This window comes from Crocodylus siamensis, chromosome 4 (assembly GCF_052110815.1).
Source record: "Crocodylus siamensis isolate JL-2025a chromosome 4, ASM5211081v1, whole genome shotgun sequence".
Lineage (NCBI taxonomy): Eukaryota > Metazoa > Chordata > Crocodylia > Crocodylidae > Crocodylus > Crocodylus siamensis.
Genome location: NC_143398.1, coordinates 112,975,244 through 112,994,110, shown reverse-complemented (window position 1 = coordinate 112,994,110; position 18,867 = coordinate 112,975,244). Strand labels below are relative to the sequence as shown.

The 18,867-nt window shown below is 43.5% G+C and overlaps 1 protein-coding gene across 9 annotated transcripts in view; it reads right to left on the bottom strand.

Moving 5' to 3' along the window:
* WNK1 (WNK lysine deficient protein kinase 1) overlaps positions 1-18,867 on the bottom strand; it is a 145,501-nt gene that overhangs the window by 11,518 nt on the left and 115,116 nt on the right. For 8 of the 9 annotated variants that reach the window (XM_090043411.1, XM_090043403.1, XM_090043404.1 and 5 more), the window contains 7 exons: positions 16,340-16,423; positions 10,592-10,678; positions 9,644-9,713; positions 4,747-4,820; positions 3,195-3,844; positions 1,336-1,538; positions 387-581 (listed from right to left, as the gene is read on the bottom strand). In XM_090043411.1, coding sequence (XP_089899537.1) covers positions 387-581; positions 1,336-1,538; positions 3,195-3,844; positions 4,747-4,820; positions 9,644-9,713; positions 10,592-10,678; positions 16,340-16,423 — 1,363 coding nt within the window. The remainder of the gene's footprint in view (positions 1-386; positions 582-1,335; positions 1,539-3,194; positions 3,845-4,746; positions 4,821-9,643; positions 9,714-10,591; positions 10,679-16,339; positions 16,424-18,867) is intronic. The other variant, XM_090043405.1, reaches the window with a different exon arrangement.

Below are 18,867 nucleotides of genomic sequence, written 5' to 3'. Positions count from 1 at the left end.
AGTCTGTTGAAAGCTTTTTGGCTGGAAGTGTCTAACCATGTATTACACAAGGCCTAGCACAATAAGACCCATTCTCAGTGGGCCTCAGCACCACTGTAACGAGCATGTCCAACAGTATTCTCTGATTCTACACTCCCCTCAGCAACTGCCTTTGAGCAGAGGGTTGTGCGATAAAGCCCTTGGTTACCTCACCTGCAGCTCTCCCTACCCGAAAACACAGCAAACATGTGGCCCATAGGTGCACATATGCACCTTGATTAATTTCTAAGCACAAATGACACCTTATCTAGGACCTTTATTTTATCTTGGGTGTCCCCAGCCTGAGAACTTCCTGAACCATGAGGCTGCTGGAAGACATGGCATTAAAATCTCATCCAAAGTCTTACCTTGGCCTGGCGCAGAAAGGCTTGGTACTGATATGGCACCATCACTGGTAAAGGCAGAGTAGAGGTTCTCACTTGAAGGAGATGGTTTAAGGGGCTGTAACAGATTGTTCTGCCCAGTCTCTGGAGCACTACCAGGAGGATGAAGAGTCTGCTGTGGGGGCAAGACTGAAGGGGCACTCTGAGCTGACAAGTTGCCTACAAAAAGAAATCATAAAAATTAGGACACAAGAGTACATTATAAAAGTTTGAGGTCTCCTCAGTGCAGCCCACACGCTTTCTGCTAGGTAGGAGGATCACAATTGCAACTAGGTATACTTGGGTGATTCAGACAGAAATATCTGTAGCAACTAAAGCAAGTATCACTGGAAGGGTACGCAGAAGGGAGAAGAGCTGGGAAAATAAAAGACGAACAGGAAAACCAGAAGGGAAGGGCCTCTGGCAAGATTCCTATATTTAGGCTCTTATGCTGACTGAAGGATGAAGAGGCTTATGCAGCTGCTAAGAAAGAAACCAGAACATACTTGGAGTATCACATATTTAGGTAGAACACATTTTCACCACTTAACATTTCCTGCTGGAACTTCAGTCTATGACTACCCTCCACTAAATCAGTTTGTTCAGAATAAACCGTCTCTAAAATTGATTTTCCAAGACACAATTTAACATACCCAATTTCTAACCCAAAAACCAAAGTGGCCAGAGAAGCAACATATGGGAAAAGGCTGAAAGTGTATACCACCTCCCACCCCAAAGGAGAAACATCACTCAATGGAGTCTACTATTCAAAAGGGAAATCTGATAAAGCCACCACCTCAACCAACCTCTTCATCAGCTTGAGCACTAAGAGAGTCCCATGACACACTGGAAAAGGATTTAAGACCGAATCAAAAGATGCCATGAACAACTCATTACATGTGATACTATTTCAGAGCCTTGTAGGAAGCCTTACCTGACAGCTGGGGGCTCCTATTGCCCTGGGAGCTGCTGCGGCTGGATTTGCTACCTTTTCCTTTAGTAGGTCTCCTCCTTCGCCCTGAGAGAGGAGCAGCTGGAGGGATAATCACTGCAGGGGGAACCTTTCCCAGTTTTGTGTAAAGCAATTCAATCTCCTGCTTCTGGCGACTCTGCAGCTCCTGGATCTCTTTAAGGTGCCTGAGGAATTATGAACACGTGTAAGTGCTTGCAGTTACACCTGCCAATTTCTCTCCCTCCTAAGCTCCACCCTCCATGCCCCTCCCTCTCCCTGGGCAATAGATTAAAAGGTGAAGAACAGGACTGGAATTCTTAGCCACAATTAGCTATTGGATATTCATGTCAGAAGTTCTTGCTCTAATACTGTCTTGAGTGCCAATGTAACATTTGCCCTTCAGCACTGCAATTACATAGCCAACAACGAATTATAATCATCTAGCGCTTCTACATAAATGCTGCAGGGCTGGAAAAAGCACTCTCGTAACAAGAAAGAGGAGAGACTAGACTCCTGTATTTCCCAGTAGGCTTAATGCCACCCAAGATGTTTCTAGTTAGATATGAACAAGATCCAAAGCCACCACTTTTCCTGTAAGATTACACGCAAGTTCTCTGCAGACACTCATGAATGAATCCTCACACCCATGAGCAAAAGGTAAATCAGCAGCTCAACATTTCCTTGATCTCTTAAGGTGTTTTTCCCCATCCCTCTCTGCTTAGGGTAAGTTTTAGATGGCCCTAAGGGAAAAATCTAAAAGGGATGTAGGTAGCTAAAGGTACAACCCCAGGCAAAGCGAGCAAATCACAAAACTCACCAAATAAGCCACAGAGGTAAGGAAGAGAGCAATTAACTTAACTCCATAGCCCAGTGATGAGAGTATTCTCAGGGGAAAGGAAGGAAAGGACTCCTGGGTTCTGACCCATGCTCCCAAGGCCATATATGCATTTTATCTACCAGTTGCATACTGCAAGATTCAAAGTAGCCAAGTTTCAGACAGAAGGGGTGAAGAGTGCACTTTATGCAACCTTGACAAAAGTTGTGGTTTAAACACTCTAAGGAAGTAAGAGGTCTAGGTTTGAAAACACTCAGGCTAAGGGGGAATTAAACTTGGTTATCTACCCCGCACCCTGGGGCAAGTGTTCTAACCACTAGACTATTATATAAAAAGCAGATCACCTGCACCATCATCTAGGAAAGCTTAGGGACCTAAACCTAGGTCTGGATTTCAGATTGTGAATTCCTACCCTAAGTAGGAAAATCAAGTATATTTAAGTATACTAAGCCTGAGAGACTACATTCCACCCACCGCCACCCCTTCAGCATCTCTTATCAGGATGAGAATTCATATGTCCAGCTATGTCCATCTGAAAGTACAGACACTTCACTTGTTTTGCGAATTCCATTCTTGGAACCAGGCACCAGAAAGCTCAGTGCCACCTTTCCAATTCCTTTCTTGGTCCTGAGCTTAAGAGATTTAGGCACCACTTATAAAAATGAAAAGAACAGCCTCCATAATCCCAGAAATTTCAGTAAGCTGTAAGTCTGCATTTAAGGTATTATGTGAGACAGTTTACCTGGTACCATTTTTCCTTGTTTGTGCATAAACTATGAATTGTAGGTGTGTATCAAGAGGTTATTTTTTTTAGCCCGTAGAACAACTTTAAACAAAACCCTACAGGAAAAAAAAAAAGTGTGTTTTCATTGGGGTTTATGCTTAAGGGGAAAAGTGTCTTTTGTTCCCTCCTAAATGAAAGCAGTTCTGTCACTTGACTAAGAAGTTGTTGCACATACTTCAAACATGCCCACAAACTTAATGACCAAATCAAAAAGAAGCTTACTTTTCCCGTAACCGCCGCAGCTCTGATTTTAAGTCTTCATCTTCAATATCTGACTCGTTGTCGCTGCTCATGTAAGAAGAGTTGAATGAGTTGCTAAGGCTTTGGATGGGGAGGCTGATCTTGGAACCCCCTGGTTGCAGAGAGTCTGGACTGCCTGAGCCATCATCCAAGTCCTTAGCTGCTCCACTCAGGAAGGCAGCCTCCAGCTCATACGATGGCCCATTTACGTGCGGAGACTGCTCTGGTTCTATCAACTCTGGTACACCTTTCTTTGGAGTCAGGCCTGGAGAAGAAACTTGCTCCAAGTCCACAGAAAGAGGCTCTCTCTCCCCACAGGTGACCGAATCTTGGGTCTTAGAAACAGAAAAGCGACCCACTTGGTCTGTTGTTGTCGTCACCTGAAAGCGCCCAACTTTAGTTGGCTGCCCAACTTCTGATGGCAACTGTGTGGCAGAAACCGGCTGAGCAAGAACACCATCTGTCACATCCACAGAAGTGCCAATGACAGTCTCCACTGGCTGACTGGAAGTCTGCTTCACCAGAGTACTCTCTGGACTACTGCCAGACAAAGAAGAATCAGAAGAGGTTGTCTCAAAGTGCACAGGCTTAGTTTCTTGAGGTTTCAGCATGTCATCAGTTGCCACAGACACCTGGAAGTGACAGGAACACTCAGTGAGCAAAGAGGTCTCAACTCCTAAACAATGGCAGGCTCTCATTTCACCTTCCCCAGTCAGAAGCATGTCAAAGTGAGAAAGCAATTCATTTCCCTGCAGGAAGGCAAAGCAAGCTACCATCTCAATTTCCTAGACCCATATCTCCCCAAGCTTATCTTTATATAAGGTAGAACAACAACATTTTTCATTTTTTCCAGAGCTAAATCATTCCGCTTTTGACCACCTGTATGCCTTCTTCCTGAAAGAATTAGTGATTGGGAGGTTTCCTTCACAATAAAACATGGAAAATAATAAAGAGTGGAGACCACTGATGTGTTACATCACCAAGTAACTGATGTTCAAGATAAGGTTGACAACAAACAGTCATCACACATGATGCATGTCAAGGCTTAAACGGTCACAAAATGTAAAAATACGTAATCAAGTAAATAAACCACAGTATGATCTCAGGGCACAGACACAGCAACAAGTTATTGAAGATAGGGGAATATGGGATACTACTGCACATCAGCAGCTCCACAGTAAGGGCCCATATGCAGCCTCTATCGTAAATAAAGTGAAAGACATTAAAATCGGAAGGGGGCTACTCCACATCTGTTTTCATTTCCTGCAAGGTAAAAGCTTGCAGCAGGCAATCACCACAGATCAGCAATGCTTGGCAAAGTCCCATCGTTCATGACAAACGGCTTGTGTGTACCTACACACTTAGCCTCGCTTGTGAACTCTACCCTTAAGCTTGATGTGAATTCTGCGCTCTAAACACTGGCACTACCTCTCAGGAAATGGTTTCAGCCTAGTACTGCCCAACCCTAATAGGGAGTTATAGTCCTATATCAATTCCCCCATTTCAGAAGCAATTCCAAAGTAACATCTCTTACCTGAAATCGGCCCATCTTAAGAACTCCAGTCCCTGCAGTGGTGGTCGCAGCACTGCTCTCTGCGCTCTGTGATGCTGAAACAGACCGATCAGGTAGAAGGGAGGAGCAGGTTAAGAAAGAAATGCAATCCCTTTCTCTCTTCCCAGCCCTTATAGGCAAGGATAGAGTCACCCTAGACACTGCCCCCAGCCCAGTACTCATGTTCTTCCTATGGTGCAAGATCACAGGAAACGTTTCTGCGTTCCATCAGCTTTAGGTAAGACCTTCACTACTGGAGGGCATCCTTTCTTGAATCCAGTGGCTCCCAACTGTGTTGAACTTGAGGCACCCTCCGTGACTTTTTGGAACTCAGCACCATCCCATTTAAGGTCTAATCCCTTACAGCGCTCACCTCCTCATACCCTGTGGCACCCTTAAAAGAATTTCATGGCGTGGGAGGGTGGGCAGTGCACTCCTGAGACCCTGGTATGGTGCAGGGCAGATTAGGCAAGGTTAGGGTGGGTCATTAGACCTCTGAATGAGGCAGCTGTCCCTGCAGGAGGCAGACAGGGGCAACAGTGGCTGCTCATGTCATGTAAAGGAGGCAGGGGTAGAAACCTGCCCTGCCACCATCTCTACCATGGCCTCTTCAGCTGTGACTGCTCCTCTAGGGACTTGAATGTCAATGCTTGGAGCACCATTAACTAAAGTCCCTCCCACCAACTCCACGGGAGCATGGAAGGAGTGAGAGAACGAGCTGGGCTGAGAGAGTATGACCTTGCATCCACCTGCCACCCACAGCAGACTGCACAGCTTGAAGCACAGCAGCAGTTGACACAGGAGCTGCTGGGAACAAAAGCTGTGCTTTTTAATTCAACTCCTTCCCCTGTTCCTCCCATTCTTGTGAAGCTGGTGGGAAGGGCTGTGGGGAGGGCTGCCAGGAGACTGGGCCATGGCACCCTTTTAAGGAGGTCGCAACACCACTCAAAACAGTGAGAACTGCTGTTTTAAATCTCCTATTTGACTGAAGCAAAGAAATAAAAAGGGAGTTTTTAGCAGTATTTCAACTAAAAACTGAAATAAAAAAGGTGTAGCATGCTTAATGTCTGTATTTTTCCCCACCAATTGTTGCATTTATTCTTGATACATTTTCAGATGCTCACTAATCAATTGTGCTGGAAAAAAAAATCAAAAAAAAAAAAATCAAAAAAAAAAAATCACTCCACTGAAATTAAATCTTCCTCCAACTACTCATTAGGGTCACAGGCTAAGTCATATTTAATTACTTAACTGCCAAAATGTAGCCCAGCAGCTTGGAGAGCAACATCCAGCTAGTAAGTCTGTGGGGAGGAAGTGGGGAGATGGAGGGAAGAGGCATAAAGGGGGCCCCCAGTGAGGGAGGGAGTGGAGCTGGGGCAGGGCAGGGTGTGGAATGGAGCCATAAGTGGCTCCATCTGGGGGGGCAGCTCCCACTGCTGCACATACCTCCAGGGGAGGCATGGGGGGCACATGCCCCTTGGATTTGTGTGTGGGGTGAGGATGGGCTGCCTCTGCACAGGCTGGGGCTGGTGCTGGGCTCTTCCCAGCAGAGGTCCTGGGCTGGGGCTCCTCTTGGGGCACGTAGCAGCACTGGGAAGGAGTGGGAGGAGGCTACAACAAATTTTGGGGTGGCTGTAGCCCACCCCATAGCCCCCCTTGCAGCACCGCTGCCCACCCCAAGCACAGCCCCAACCCAGCCCCCTACCACCAGGAAAAGCCTGACACCACCCTGGCCCCAGCCTGCAGTGGCAGTTCACCCTCGCCCCCCACAAAGATCTGGGGGGCACATGCCCATGACTCCCCCAGGGGTGTGTGCAGTGGCGGGAGCTGCCCACCTCCCCGAGGCAAGTTGCTCACAGCTCCATCCTGTGCCCCACCCCACCCAGGCAGTGCCTGTCCCTACCCCAACCCCACTCCCTCCCTCACCATGGGGGTATCAATCTGTCCCCCCCACCCCAGATTTACCAGCTGGATGCTGCTCTCCAAGCTGGGCTGCACTCCTGGCTGTATGCATACTGCGGCTGCACCCATGATGCATGCAGTATTTATCATCAACATTATTGGCCACTTCAGCTAAAAAAAAAGCCAACTGCCAATAATGTCAATTTTCCTTTCATCTGTGCCAATATGAAACGGACCAATATACCAGTGCACCTCACCTGATCTTGCAATGATCTTTGTTATGCAGTGCTTGAGACCACACTTTTTTCAGTATGTTTATCCTACTCATTATGTTTGCCTCAGATGCATATTTCCAGGTTTAACAATTCCATCTCGCTGGCAGGGTCACCAAGGCAGTGGTGCACCCTAGAGCAAGAAAAGTCGGGCAAATGAGACAGCATAAGTGTAAATTCTGCTTAGCTGAATTAGTGCTCTGCTATGCAGAACAATAAACAGTTTTAGTATTCAGCTAAGCAGAATTTACACCTATGCCATCTCATTTGGCCAACGTCTCTCACTCTAAGGTGCACCACTGCCTTGGTGACCCTGCCAGCAAAATGGAATCTTTAAACCTGGAAATATGCATCTGGGGCAAACATGAGTAGAATAATTTTTTTATATATGTGCGCATGCACCCCCCCCCAATAGATAGATAAAATCTATACATACACATAAATCTACAAATCTCTCTCCCTCTCCCTCCATATGATTTATACTTATGTATTTATAGATATATATATTTATAGTTTTATATTTAATCTCCACTACCAAGGTGTTAAGCAGCATGAAAGCTGGAGCCAGTTTATTAATGCAAAAAGATTCAAAGGTTAAACGAAGCAAATTTCAGGACTACTGTTTTTGTTCAGTACAGTAGTCTCATTTTCTGTCTTCAGGGCTGGCAACTTGCAATCCCCTCCCACCACACCATGTTCTGTTAGATCAGCATAATTACCATGAAAGATTACTTGAAGCATGAAGCAACAACATAGCTTTACATCTGTCTTTACAGCTAAAAATCCCATTAAAGGCAGCTACGGCTGAAGGAAGCGTAGAGCCAGGACAACATTCCAGCCATGCAACTAAAAGCTGCCCAAGAGTATGATAAAAGTTTTAAATTCATTGTATTAAAGATTTCAGCTGACCTAAAATTTAAAAGTTCAACATAGATGGGGCAAAGTCATTGAGCACTACTAGAGAATTATTTCATTATTAATAAAGCTAACAGTATTACGACTCTCACTTGTGGAAAGAGTAACTGAGGTTCTTTAAAACTAGACAAGAGAACCTGCAACAGATACTTCAACACTCCTGCAAGTCCATACCTTATAGACTTAGCTAGCCAGGTATATCAACTATTTTTGTAGAGACATGGATATTAAGGCTGTGCGAAATTGCCAAGTGTTTAGTTTTGAAGCTGTTTTGATGCATTTCAAGCTCGAAACAGCAAAATCAAAATGAAACAAGAAGCACTGAAACGGCTTTGAAATGAAATGAAGGTGCTCAAAACGCTTTGAGTTTCAAAACAGCCAGGTGGTAGGAGGCAGGGGAGAGCCAGGGTTGTGCTCCGAGCAGCTCCACACCCCACATAGCTCAGCCTGGTGGCGAATGCAGCCTTGGCTCCCCATGCCTCCTGCCGCCAGGCTGCACTCCAATTGGCTCTGCCAGCCCCATGGAGCTCAGCCCAGTGGAGGGAGGAAGAGCACAGCCCCAGCTCTGGCCACCTCCCACCACCAGGCTGAGCACCATAGGGCTGCAGAGCTGCTCAGAGCACAGCCTGGAGGCGGGAGGTGGGCAGAGCCGGGGCCACGCTCTGTCTCTTGCTGCCAGACTGAGCTCCATGAAGTTCAACACTGGACACGGGCAGCACCCAGCACTGGTCCCAAGTGGCAACCTCATGTCATCTAGTGCAGACCCGGGGGCCCTGCACCCCCATGAGTCCAGCACAGCCCTGCAGCCCTCCTGCGGGTGTGAGCCCCTGGATCTGCGTGTCAGATGACAGAAGGCTGCTGCTGCTGGCAAATTTTGCATTAAAAAACTTTGGGGTGCAGTTTGAGAAACCCCTACATCTAAATCTCCTTGAAACCTGGCAGGCTTCATGCCCTCATAAGGGGTTACCATCCCTGTAATTTGCATCTGGATCAGGCAACCAATGACAACGTTTTATGCATTTTCATGATTCTTCACTATACCTTATGGGCGAAATGTCAAAGTCAAAACAGCAAAACAGTTTTGATGAAACAAAACGGGACAGTGCTTTAAAATGATTAAACGAAACACTGTCCCTTAGTAACAGCAAAACACATGTTGAAGCAAAATGATAGTGTTTCGCACAGCCCTAATGGACATACCTGACACTTCCTAGAACCATTACAGGATTGTACAAATAGCAGATGGATAGATTCAGGATTTGAAAATCCAACATCTGCTCTGAATAGTCAGGAAGCAAATCTTTTCTCCAAGTATTGTTTTAATCAGGCTTACACTCTCTGTTTAGGGAAAAAAAAAAAAAGAGGAGAAATAACCTGGTTCTGTTGAAAAAGGAGAGAGCGCCTCTTTTTGCAGTACACAAAGATCATGACAAGGAATGTAATCTTTACTCTTGTCGAGTAATTAGCATGCACAGAAGATTAAAACAATCACTCCAAGTTCTGAAATTATACTTTACTGAGAAATGTATGATGATTCAAGTAAACAAATATAAAAATTTAACATTAACAGTTTTAAAACCTGTATGAGCTAAACTCATCAGTAAATCCCTTGCCTCCACCTGCCATACTACAAAATGGCCACCTACTGTATCAAAACCAGTACCTTTCCTGGGGGAAGAGAGGAAGTAACCCTGCAATGTTAGGTTTTGACATTTAAACATGCCCAGCCACTCCATTCACTTTCCTCCAAAGAAATAAGGTGGGAAGCACCAGAACAAGAGGATTCTTACCATCTTTTAGGGGCTGTGTAGGTGCAGATGCTGCTACAACGGTTACTGGAGCGGTAACTGCTGGTACAGGCTATGAACACAAGAAAAAATCTTTTAGCTGTCCTTTGGATATTGCAAGATGCTTTAGGCAGATTGTGGTAAGGATCAATGTTTTTCTCAATTCCTTCAGGACAACTGCAGGCAAAAGTAACAGGTGATCTCAGTGAATCTCTTGCACAACCAATTCTATCTGGTGGCCAGTAGAACTCTTCTTTCTGTGCACAGCGAAGTTTTACTTGTTATAGAAACACCATTTACCTGAATATGGAACCTCCTTCTCAGCAGATCACAGCACCAAATTGAATTTCACCCCCTCCATCCCCCTATTATCTATATAGCACTGATTAGGATCTCTTGAGTCTTCCTACTCAATTTTAAGTATGCAGAGGTGTATTAAAAAAAAAAAAAAAAAAAAAAAATTAGCTTTCCTGTCCCTGACCCTCCAGCCACAATACACTTTCAGACTAGGTATTACAATTTCCTAGTGCCTTTGTAGAAAGGGTAGTTTCTTTCCTCTTCCATATAAGCTAAGGTACACATTCTGCACATACTTATCAGTTCCAGTTGCCTCAGTATCAGAGGCTCATAGGTCAATCTTTATTCCAAGTCTTCTGCATTGCTGCATCCTCAAAGCCTCTGGAACAGGTTTAGTATTTTTGTTTTAAATGGGGTATCTTTACCAGAGTAGAACACTTTTCAAAAGCCTCCAGGAGTCACTGTGGACAAGCCACGCAGTATTTTCTCCTGCACGCTATTTACTAGCTTCTGAAACTTCAAAGTATTTTTATTTTGAAAGCAAAGAGTGACCGCAATAAGCACCCTGAAAAACGGACCCTGTAATGACAATTTAAGAGAGCATAGATCTGATCATTTTAAGACTACTAAACACCAAACACTGAAGATACTTACACAGGCAGGAGCAGATGTTACTGGGACAGTCTCTGGACTGAGGGTTCTTCTTAGCTGAGCATCCAGGTCTTCCAGTGGCTGCTGGGACTGAAGTAAAAACAGCAACAGTTACCAGATGCCCAATGTCCCAACCACAGAGTAGAGGTAGTATAAACAGACCGTAAAGTTACAGTACCTCCACTACCTTTGTTTCCTAGCTGTTTTGTAGTATATATTTACTGTATACAAGTGGCATATTAAGCTATACAGAGAAACCAGAAACAGGAAGGAGCAATTCACTGGTAATGCTATTTCTCTGAACATTCTTAATGGACTCAGTCCAAACAGCCTCCCAAGCTTTCCAGTTTTAGTCCTTAAAGACAGTGCAGTGGTGTAAGTAGGGTGGGGTGACAGGAGCAACCACCTCAGGCACCAATTTTAGGTTCAGATGAATCTGAATGCGGTGTGGGGGCGAGGGTGGCAGCACAGAAAAGACTGCTTTTGCCACAGCCATGCAATTGTGACCAGTGGCAGCAGCAACCAGAAACTGATGCTGCCTGTGCCTGCTGCTTTCTTAGGCTGATGGGGTACTGACAATAGTTTATAGACTGGACCAGCACCCCTACTTCAGCAAAGGCTCTTCAGTGGAGTCAACTACAGAATTACAGAAACAAGCAAGTAAAAAAAGGGTGCTAGAAGGGTAGTAAAACCATTTCAGAAGTAGGTTCCTCTTCAAGTTGATGCAAAAAAGGTGAAGAATTCATTCAAAAGTTTCCACAAAGAATCAGAGTTACAAATCTATCCATTTCAGTCTTTCTAGAGGTACCATTCTGGTCAGGAGTGCAAGCAGCTCAAAGTAAATCCTTCAAGAAAGAGGAACATCTATAATGAAAACAGCAATAAACATTAAGCCAAAGCAAACCATGTAGATGAAAAAGGATTTTGCTTGAAAGAGGGAAATGCCTCCCCAAGAAGGAGTCTTGAGACTTCAAACAACTCAAGGTGGAGCCTTCTAAAATTTAGTCAACTTAAGGAGGACGTGCCAAAAGAAAGATTCCAAGGGCAAGAAGAGGGCTCAGCTCGTTTGTAAATGCAAGACAAAAAACATTATCAAGAGATTCCCCTTCCTAGAATCTCCAGGATGGGCACAAAGGCTGCGGGGGAAAAAACTGATGCTGTGAGACTTCCACCTTCATGGAACCTCTTAAAAGGTATCACCTCCAAGTTACAGCACCACTATTCTTTTCCACTCTCATATAAACTAGATCATTAAGTCCTGAAACCGATGCTCTGAGCCAAGGTCACTGCTACAAGAGAAAAATGACCTTCATAAGAAACCAGAGTGCATAGGTACTCAGTGGCTCAAAGGGCATCTTCATCAGCTTTGTCAGTATCATATTAATCTCACATAAAAACCAGGGAATTCAAAAAAAAGACACTGATTCCTTACAAACCTGATGACAAAACCCTGTGGAGATTTACTTATATTTGACTTCACTCATGACCAGCCAATAGCTTAGGGGGTTGCTGCAAATTATACTTGATGTGTTAATCACACTTAAAATACTAGTCCAAGCGTTCAAGTAGAATGACACATGCTGCTGAGTGCTCTTGAATCATAGTAAAATTTTGTTGAAGGAAGAGTATCAGGATGTGGACAAATTGGACAGGGTTCAGCAGAGGGCAACAACAATGGTGAGAGGACTTGGGGACATTACTTATGAGTTGAGGCTGAGGGAACTGGGCTTTAGTCTAGAGAAGAGGAGACAGAGGGGATTTAATAGCAGCCTTCAGCTACCTGAAGGGGGGTTCGAAAGAGGTTGAAACTAGACTGCTCTCAGTGGTGGCAGATGACAGAACAAGGAGCAATGGTCTCAAGTTGCAGCAAGGGAAGTTTAGGTTAGATATTAGGAAGAATTTTCTCACTAGGAGGGTAGTAAAGCACTGGAACAGGTAACCCACAGAGGTGGTAGAAGCTCCATCCTTGGAGGTTTTTAAGACCCAACTAGACAAAGCCTCGACTGGGATGATCCAGATGGGGATGGTCCTGCCTTGAGCAGCAGGTTAGACTAGATGACCTCCTGAGGTCCCTTCCAACCCTCATTTTCTATGATTCTATAATGCAAGACTGCTCCACTGCAATAATACGAATACGGCAGTCCCAAGCCTGGGACCCATAAGACTGAGTCTCTGCCTCAGGATTGCACAAAAAAGTTTCCCACTGGCTCAGGTGGGTCCCTGCACCTAGACAAGAATGCAGGGGAGCGGGGAGGGGCTACGGGGAATTCTCTCAAAACTGATTTTTCAGGTCTTAGCCCTGGGACTGCACTGGAGTCTTGAACTGGCTCCTGTATCATCCCAGGGCTGAGACCCCAAAATCATCCAATTTTCAGGTCTCAGCCCTGGGACTCCACAGAAGCCAACTCAACACTCCAGTGCAGTACTAAGATCTGTGTTTCTATATTTAGACTGTAGCAAACATTAGCATATGACCGCTCAGCAAACTAAGTCATACTAAATGCTTAATACAAATCTAATATAACTAAGTGTAACATGCAACAAGGCCCTTATACACATAAGACTACTTAGTATAACGGTATAGCATAAGGCCTTAGTAACGCCTTTTCTAAAATACTGTGTACAAGTGTAGTTATCCAAGTTCAAGAACAAAAAGTTAGAGAAAGATTACTTGAAATGCCAGGGGAATGGAGAGCCTCTTAGGACTAGAAGAGGTTGGCTTGTTTAGCCTAGCAAAACAAAAGCCGAGAGGGAACGGCTGCTCTCTCTAGCTGCACTGTTGCACACATCACAGAGGGAGGAAGCTAAAAAATGTCAAATATATTAGAGAAAGATCGGGAATTAGAAGGTTCCTAACCAAAAGAAGTGGATTTCCACACACACACACACACACACGTCCCCAACCAGGAAGAGAGGGGCAAGCAACTTAACTAGTTTTAAGGCTGAGTTTGATAAGTGTGTTAACATGCTCTGTAAAGTGGTAACTAACCATAGCAGGGCCTGGTACTTGAACCAAGAGTTTCATCTGAATCTTAAATTATAGCCTTCTGGTTTTAGTAAAACAGATTAAGATACAATCCTGTTTGTACAAGGCAAGAGGAGATCTCTTTGCTCCCCATCATAAAACCACCTTTATCATCAGACATTCTAGTAGCCGTTTTGAAAGGCCAGAGGACTCAGACCAATAAGATGGCTACACTTTACTATCCTAGCTATACCCAGGAGTAGGAAAGTATCTAATATTAAGATTGAAAAAAAGAAAAAAAACAAACAAACTTGTAGTTTAATCGTTACTTTTTCCTATGACCACTCATATTGTGGAATTGAATGGCTTCAGTTAGAAAAATCAAATCTTTCACATCACACTGAAGTAACTAGCATAATCCTTGCTGCTAGTGAGCCATAAGCACCTCTGCAGACTTGAAAAAAGGGACCACAATGAGTCAAAAAAGGCCTTCTGAGTACAACTTTCCCCAGCAGAAGTCTGACGCTTTCAGTTCTTCTGCATATCTAGTTGGGTGGGGAGAGCATAATACTAAGGCTCTAAAAGTTACAGTCAAAATGGCTATAAAAAAAAAAAAGAGGGGGGTTGCATCTTTTTAAAAAAGGAGAAAATAGTTTCATGTCTAACAAATATGGGGGAAAGGATTTTTAGATAAGGACTCCAGAACAACTCACCTTTTGGACAAAAAAAAAAAAAAAAAAAAAAAACAACATGAAAATTTTCATCCCTAAAAAAGGTTAATACTTTTAGAAAAGTTTTAATAATAAATGTAAAGGTTTATCTATAAAAGGATAATTTTGCAGGTCTGAGAGGCATTAACAGATGCCTACTTGAATCCATATTTCCTCAACAAGTTTAAATCTCAAAATTGGGTTACATCTGCAGGCAAAGTACACTTGAACAGCAGCTTCAAAAGAGAAATGGAGCTTGCATTTCTTCACAAAATAACTGTCTGACACTAGAGTTGTTGCTTATTACAGCCATGTGCATACACTCCGTTTCTCCTGGGAGAGTTCCTGCTCTCCCAGGAAGAGCCACAAGTGTACAGACGTCCAGGATTTTTCTCCCAGAGCAAAAATGGCAACTCCAAAGACAAAAATAGCCCAGGAAAAACCAGGATCAAGTCACTCCCAGGAGAAAGTGTACGTATGCGTTTCCTTCTGAGAGAGGCCACAGCGGTCTTCTAGCATCCCAGAATGCTTTGCTCGCTGGGGTTGGGGCATAGGAGCCAGTGTCATTCACTAGACTCTGATGCTTCAGCTGAGCAGGGAACAACACATCCTCTTGACAATCCCATATTGTGCTACAGAGAAACACAGGTTGACCCTGAGCAGTCTGGGTCAGGTAAATCGGGGCTTCCATATGCATTGCTGCCCTCTGTCTCTATCTAGACAGACTGAGGGAATCTGCAGAGCACACCAAAATGTGCGCACAGGGGCTGTCCAGCATCAGCACAGCAAACTCTCTGCTCTTCAGTGGCTCAGCCTTCTCATGTCTGTTCAGGCATCTCAGGGTAAGGAACAAAAAAAGCCAGGGGAAATTCTTCCAGATCGTTTGAACACGTGTACACAGCACAAGTCTCCATCTTCATAGCTTCATATCTAGAAAATATTCTATTTTATTGCCGGTCTTTACTGCTTGTAAACGTACTCAAGAGTTGCACAACCTATTGTATGAAGTGCCCCTCAACTTTAACAAGAGAGGTGACAACAGTCACCAAGGTGTGCGTCTTTAAGGCAGTAAGCCAAACTCAAGTTAACAAGACAAAAAAAGAATTTCTCAGCTATCCATGTGGCAAACGTTCACTCAATGCATATCTCAAGTCTGCTTGAACAACAGCCCTTAAAATCAGCACTGGATGTTTTAAAGAGCTGTGATAAAAACTAGTACAAACTAACACTGGAATCTCTGGCAATGCTTATGAAAACCCATGGGGTTTTCTGAAAATGTGAAACTAGATAGCGATTTTGCATTTGCAGCGTAAAGTTTTGTACTGCAATATTGAGTCTTCCCTCCAGAGTTATAATTTTGCTACTAGATCCTACTATCAGCTAGGATGCCCACTTCAGCAGCATTATGTTTAAACGCCTCCTTTCATTTACTTAAAATGCACTTAGTGAATTAATTGTATTTGGCAAAAGAGTGCGTGTCCCTGGAAAACAAACAAAGAAAACAAAAAAAAACCTGTTTTTTGCTTTAGCTAGCTTCACTGACTCGGGCTTAAGGCCATTTCAGAAGTTGTCGCCTGGATTCAAAAAGGTTTTGCACTTACATGATAGAATGCACAATGAAAGCGTCTTACAGAAATATATTCTATTTTGATTTGCTGGACTCTACAGAAGTTTTAACTGGCAACAGAAACTCAGAAAGGCAATGCTTAATGTACTTGCAACTATACTGTTGTGAAGACATAGTTCAAAACATAGCTGTGCGACAAACTAGCATCTATCCTAAAGCTCTCCAAAAAAAATCCCGGTGCAAACTTCTGTGCAGACACTGGTTTCTAATTTAAGAGCTCTCTCAAAACAAAAAATGGCAAAAGTTAAGCTTGATTCACTGGTCCTACAGCTCAAATTAAAGTCTGTTATCCCAAAGGTGAGCCTTTCCAACCTTCTGGTCCATGCTGCAATTATACAAAGGGGTTATACAGCTGAAAGAGGAGAAAGTGAAGGCCAAGACCATGCAATGAAGTGTTTAATTGGAACATGCTCTTTGAAAGATAGAAAGTCTGCCAAGTTGTATAGCACCTGAGTTAGTGAAGGTCCTGGAAAGGGTGGCAGCGGCTCACTGGATGGAGTGCCAGCTGGAAGTTCAGGACCTACTGGTAGCACCTATGGATAATGAACAGGAAACGCGAGTCCGTCAGACATGGAAACAGAAGGATCAGACAGCATGTTACAATATGTCATATCACCCTGAAAAGGTTCCCCTCTGGAGACTTCCTAGGAAGAAAGCAAGGATTTTAAAGGTAACATTTGCTGCAACTAGGATACTTACTGGCTTTTTTACTTTGAGGTGCCACAGGGAAACAAAAAGCCTATCACAATTCAATTTAAATCAGTTACTTGAGTTATGAACCAGAACCTTAACATCTTTATGGAAGGTTCACAAGAAGTGTTACTATAATTCCTAATAGAAAGGCAGATGAACTTTAAGCAAAGCCACCCAGAAAGGGATCAAACTGGACCCAGTTTCCTTGTGACACCTCTATATCCAGATTCCACTGCTGTTTAATAGTGGCAGAATACATGCAATGTAGCAAACCGCTCCAAGCAATTCTTACAGAAAGAAAACAGGCATTTCTAATGCATGAGGAAGTTTTCACCCATACAGATACATTATTTGTTACCTCCCTGAATCATTTTTTTTAACCCATCACCTTCATGAACCTGCAGTCACTGATAGCCCAGGCAGATGACTGGGACATGCACCTTGGTAAAGGGAAATCTAGCCAGGTTATATGGAAAGGGTTAGAGAGACTGAGAAAAGGTAGAATGAGGCACCTAAGCCTCACAGCAGAGTCTGGCAGCACATTCCAGTCAGTTCTTAATCCCTCCCACTTCTGGAACAACTAAAATAACTGAATTGCCTTGTATGGATTTTTAACTCTTTCCCCATCTTATGTCCAACCCTCAAGGGCACAACTGGCAGACTTCAGAATGCAGGTACAATAGCTTTGGGACACTGGCTACTAGCCTTCTCTGTTGCAGGCCAGCAAACAAAAAAAATGGAGAGTCTCTTGTCGCATCACAGTTTCTTCAGTCTATCTGCCAGAAGTCTATAAGGCAGAACGTCATTCATACAAATAAGCGAACCCCAAATTCTCTTACACTTCAAACTGAGAGATAAGGCATTAAAAGCCCCTGCAAAGTACATACTGATTATGTTAGATACTAATGCCTTAAACTACACTGAATGCTTTGAAGGCACGCTCCTGTTGCTCTCCCCAAAGCTCAAATAGGAATGTGAAGATTTAACTTCAAAACACATTAAATAGTTCTAGGCAAGCTTCGCTAACCTAAAATTAAACTTAAAAATAAGTAAACAATTTACAGGTAAAGAAATTTACAAAGAAGTTTTCCACAACAAAATATTACATATCATTCAGATGCAAATAAAATTAAACACAAACATTTGAAATTATAGCTACAGATCACAGCCACATCACCACATTACCAGTTCTCATCTTCTGTTACTTTACTTTCAGATATTAGGCTTTTTCAACTTAGTCTGATTTTTCTGCTTTTATGTTCCTCTCCCCAAACACTTACATGTGCAACATTCTTGTAAAACTTTTTAATCTGTTTCACAGCAGTTATTTCTCGTGTTTTAATGCCTCCTAGTACCATGAGGACCTGGTCCCAATTGCCACCATAAGACAAATGAAGCAAGTACAGGTACTTATGGTTATTTAACATCAGTCACCTACCAGCTTAGCAAAGCTTCTGCTTGCAGTTTAAGACTCATCCATAACCGCAGCCTTAACTGGAGATGGATACCTGTCATGGTCCAAAGTTCCACAAAAAGCTTGGAAGCCAAACAACTACAGCAACAACCTGTTGCCATTCAACCTCTTCATGAACAGTCTCTCAAGTTACTATATCCACCTTTCACCTATGTTTAATTTTTTCTCCAAGGCTGATTTACTTCCCTGTTACCAGGCTCCAAGATGGAGCTTGGAAGATCAGTAAAAACCACAGGTCTACCCAAGACAGAAGTCCTTGGAAACACCCATACATTCTTTAAATCCTCAAAGATGCAAATCTAAGACAGGGAGCAGGAATACAAAATCTGGATGAAAAAAGATTGTAAGAGGGAGCAAAAAGACTGCAACTTCAACGGAGGTCAGGGAAACCTGCAGATATCAGGAACTCTTGACACTGGCAGATGGAAATGAAGTAGTGGAAATCTTTAAAGCAGTCTACTTGTGTCTAGAAGTCCAGCTGCCTGTCCTGATCCTACTAAATGATTGTTTAATGATGGTGCCTCCTCATTATATCATAAAATGGAATTCATTTCATGGCCTGTATTAAGTTCCTTGGCTCCTTCTCTAGTCTTATATTTGCTTGAGACCAAGATAAAAAAAAGTGCCTTCACCATATGGAGAGATGCCACATTTCCCACCTGTACCTGAGGGAAAAAAGCTGTCCTGGACTCTCCCTAGTAAGGTGCAAGTACAAATATTCTGCCCCCTACCTCCTCCATGGACGGATGTTGCAGACTGTCAAGTGTTGTCTACACAAAAGGGTCTCAAAATTTGGTTATTCAGATCTAC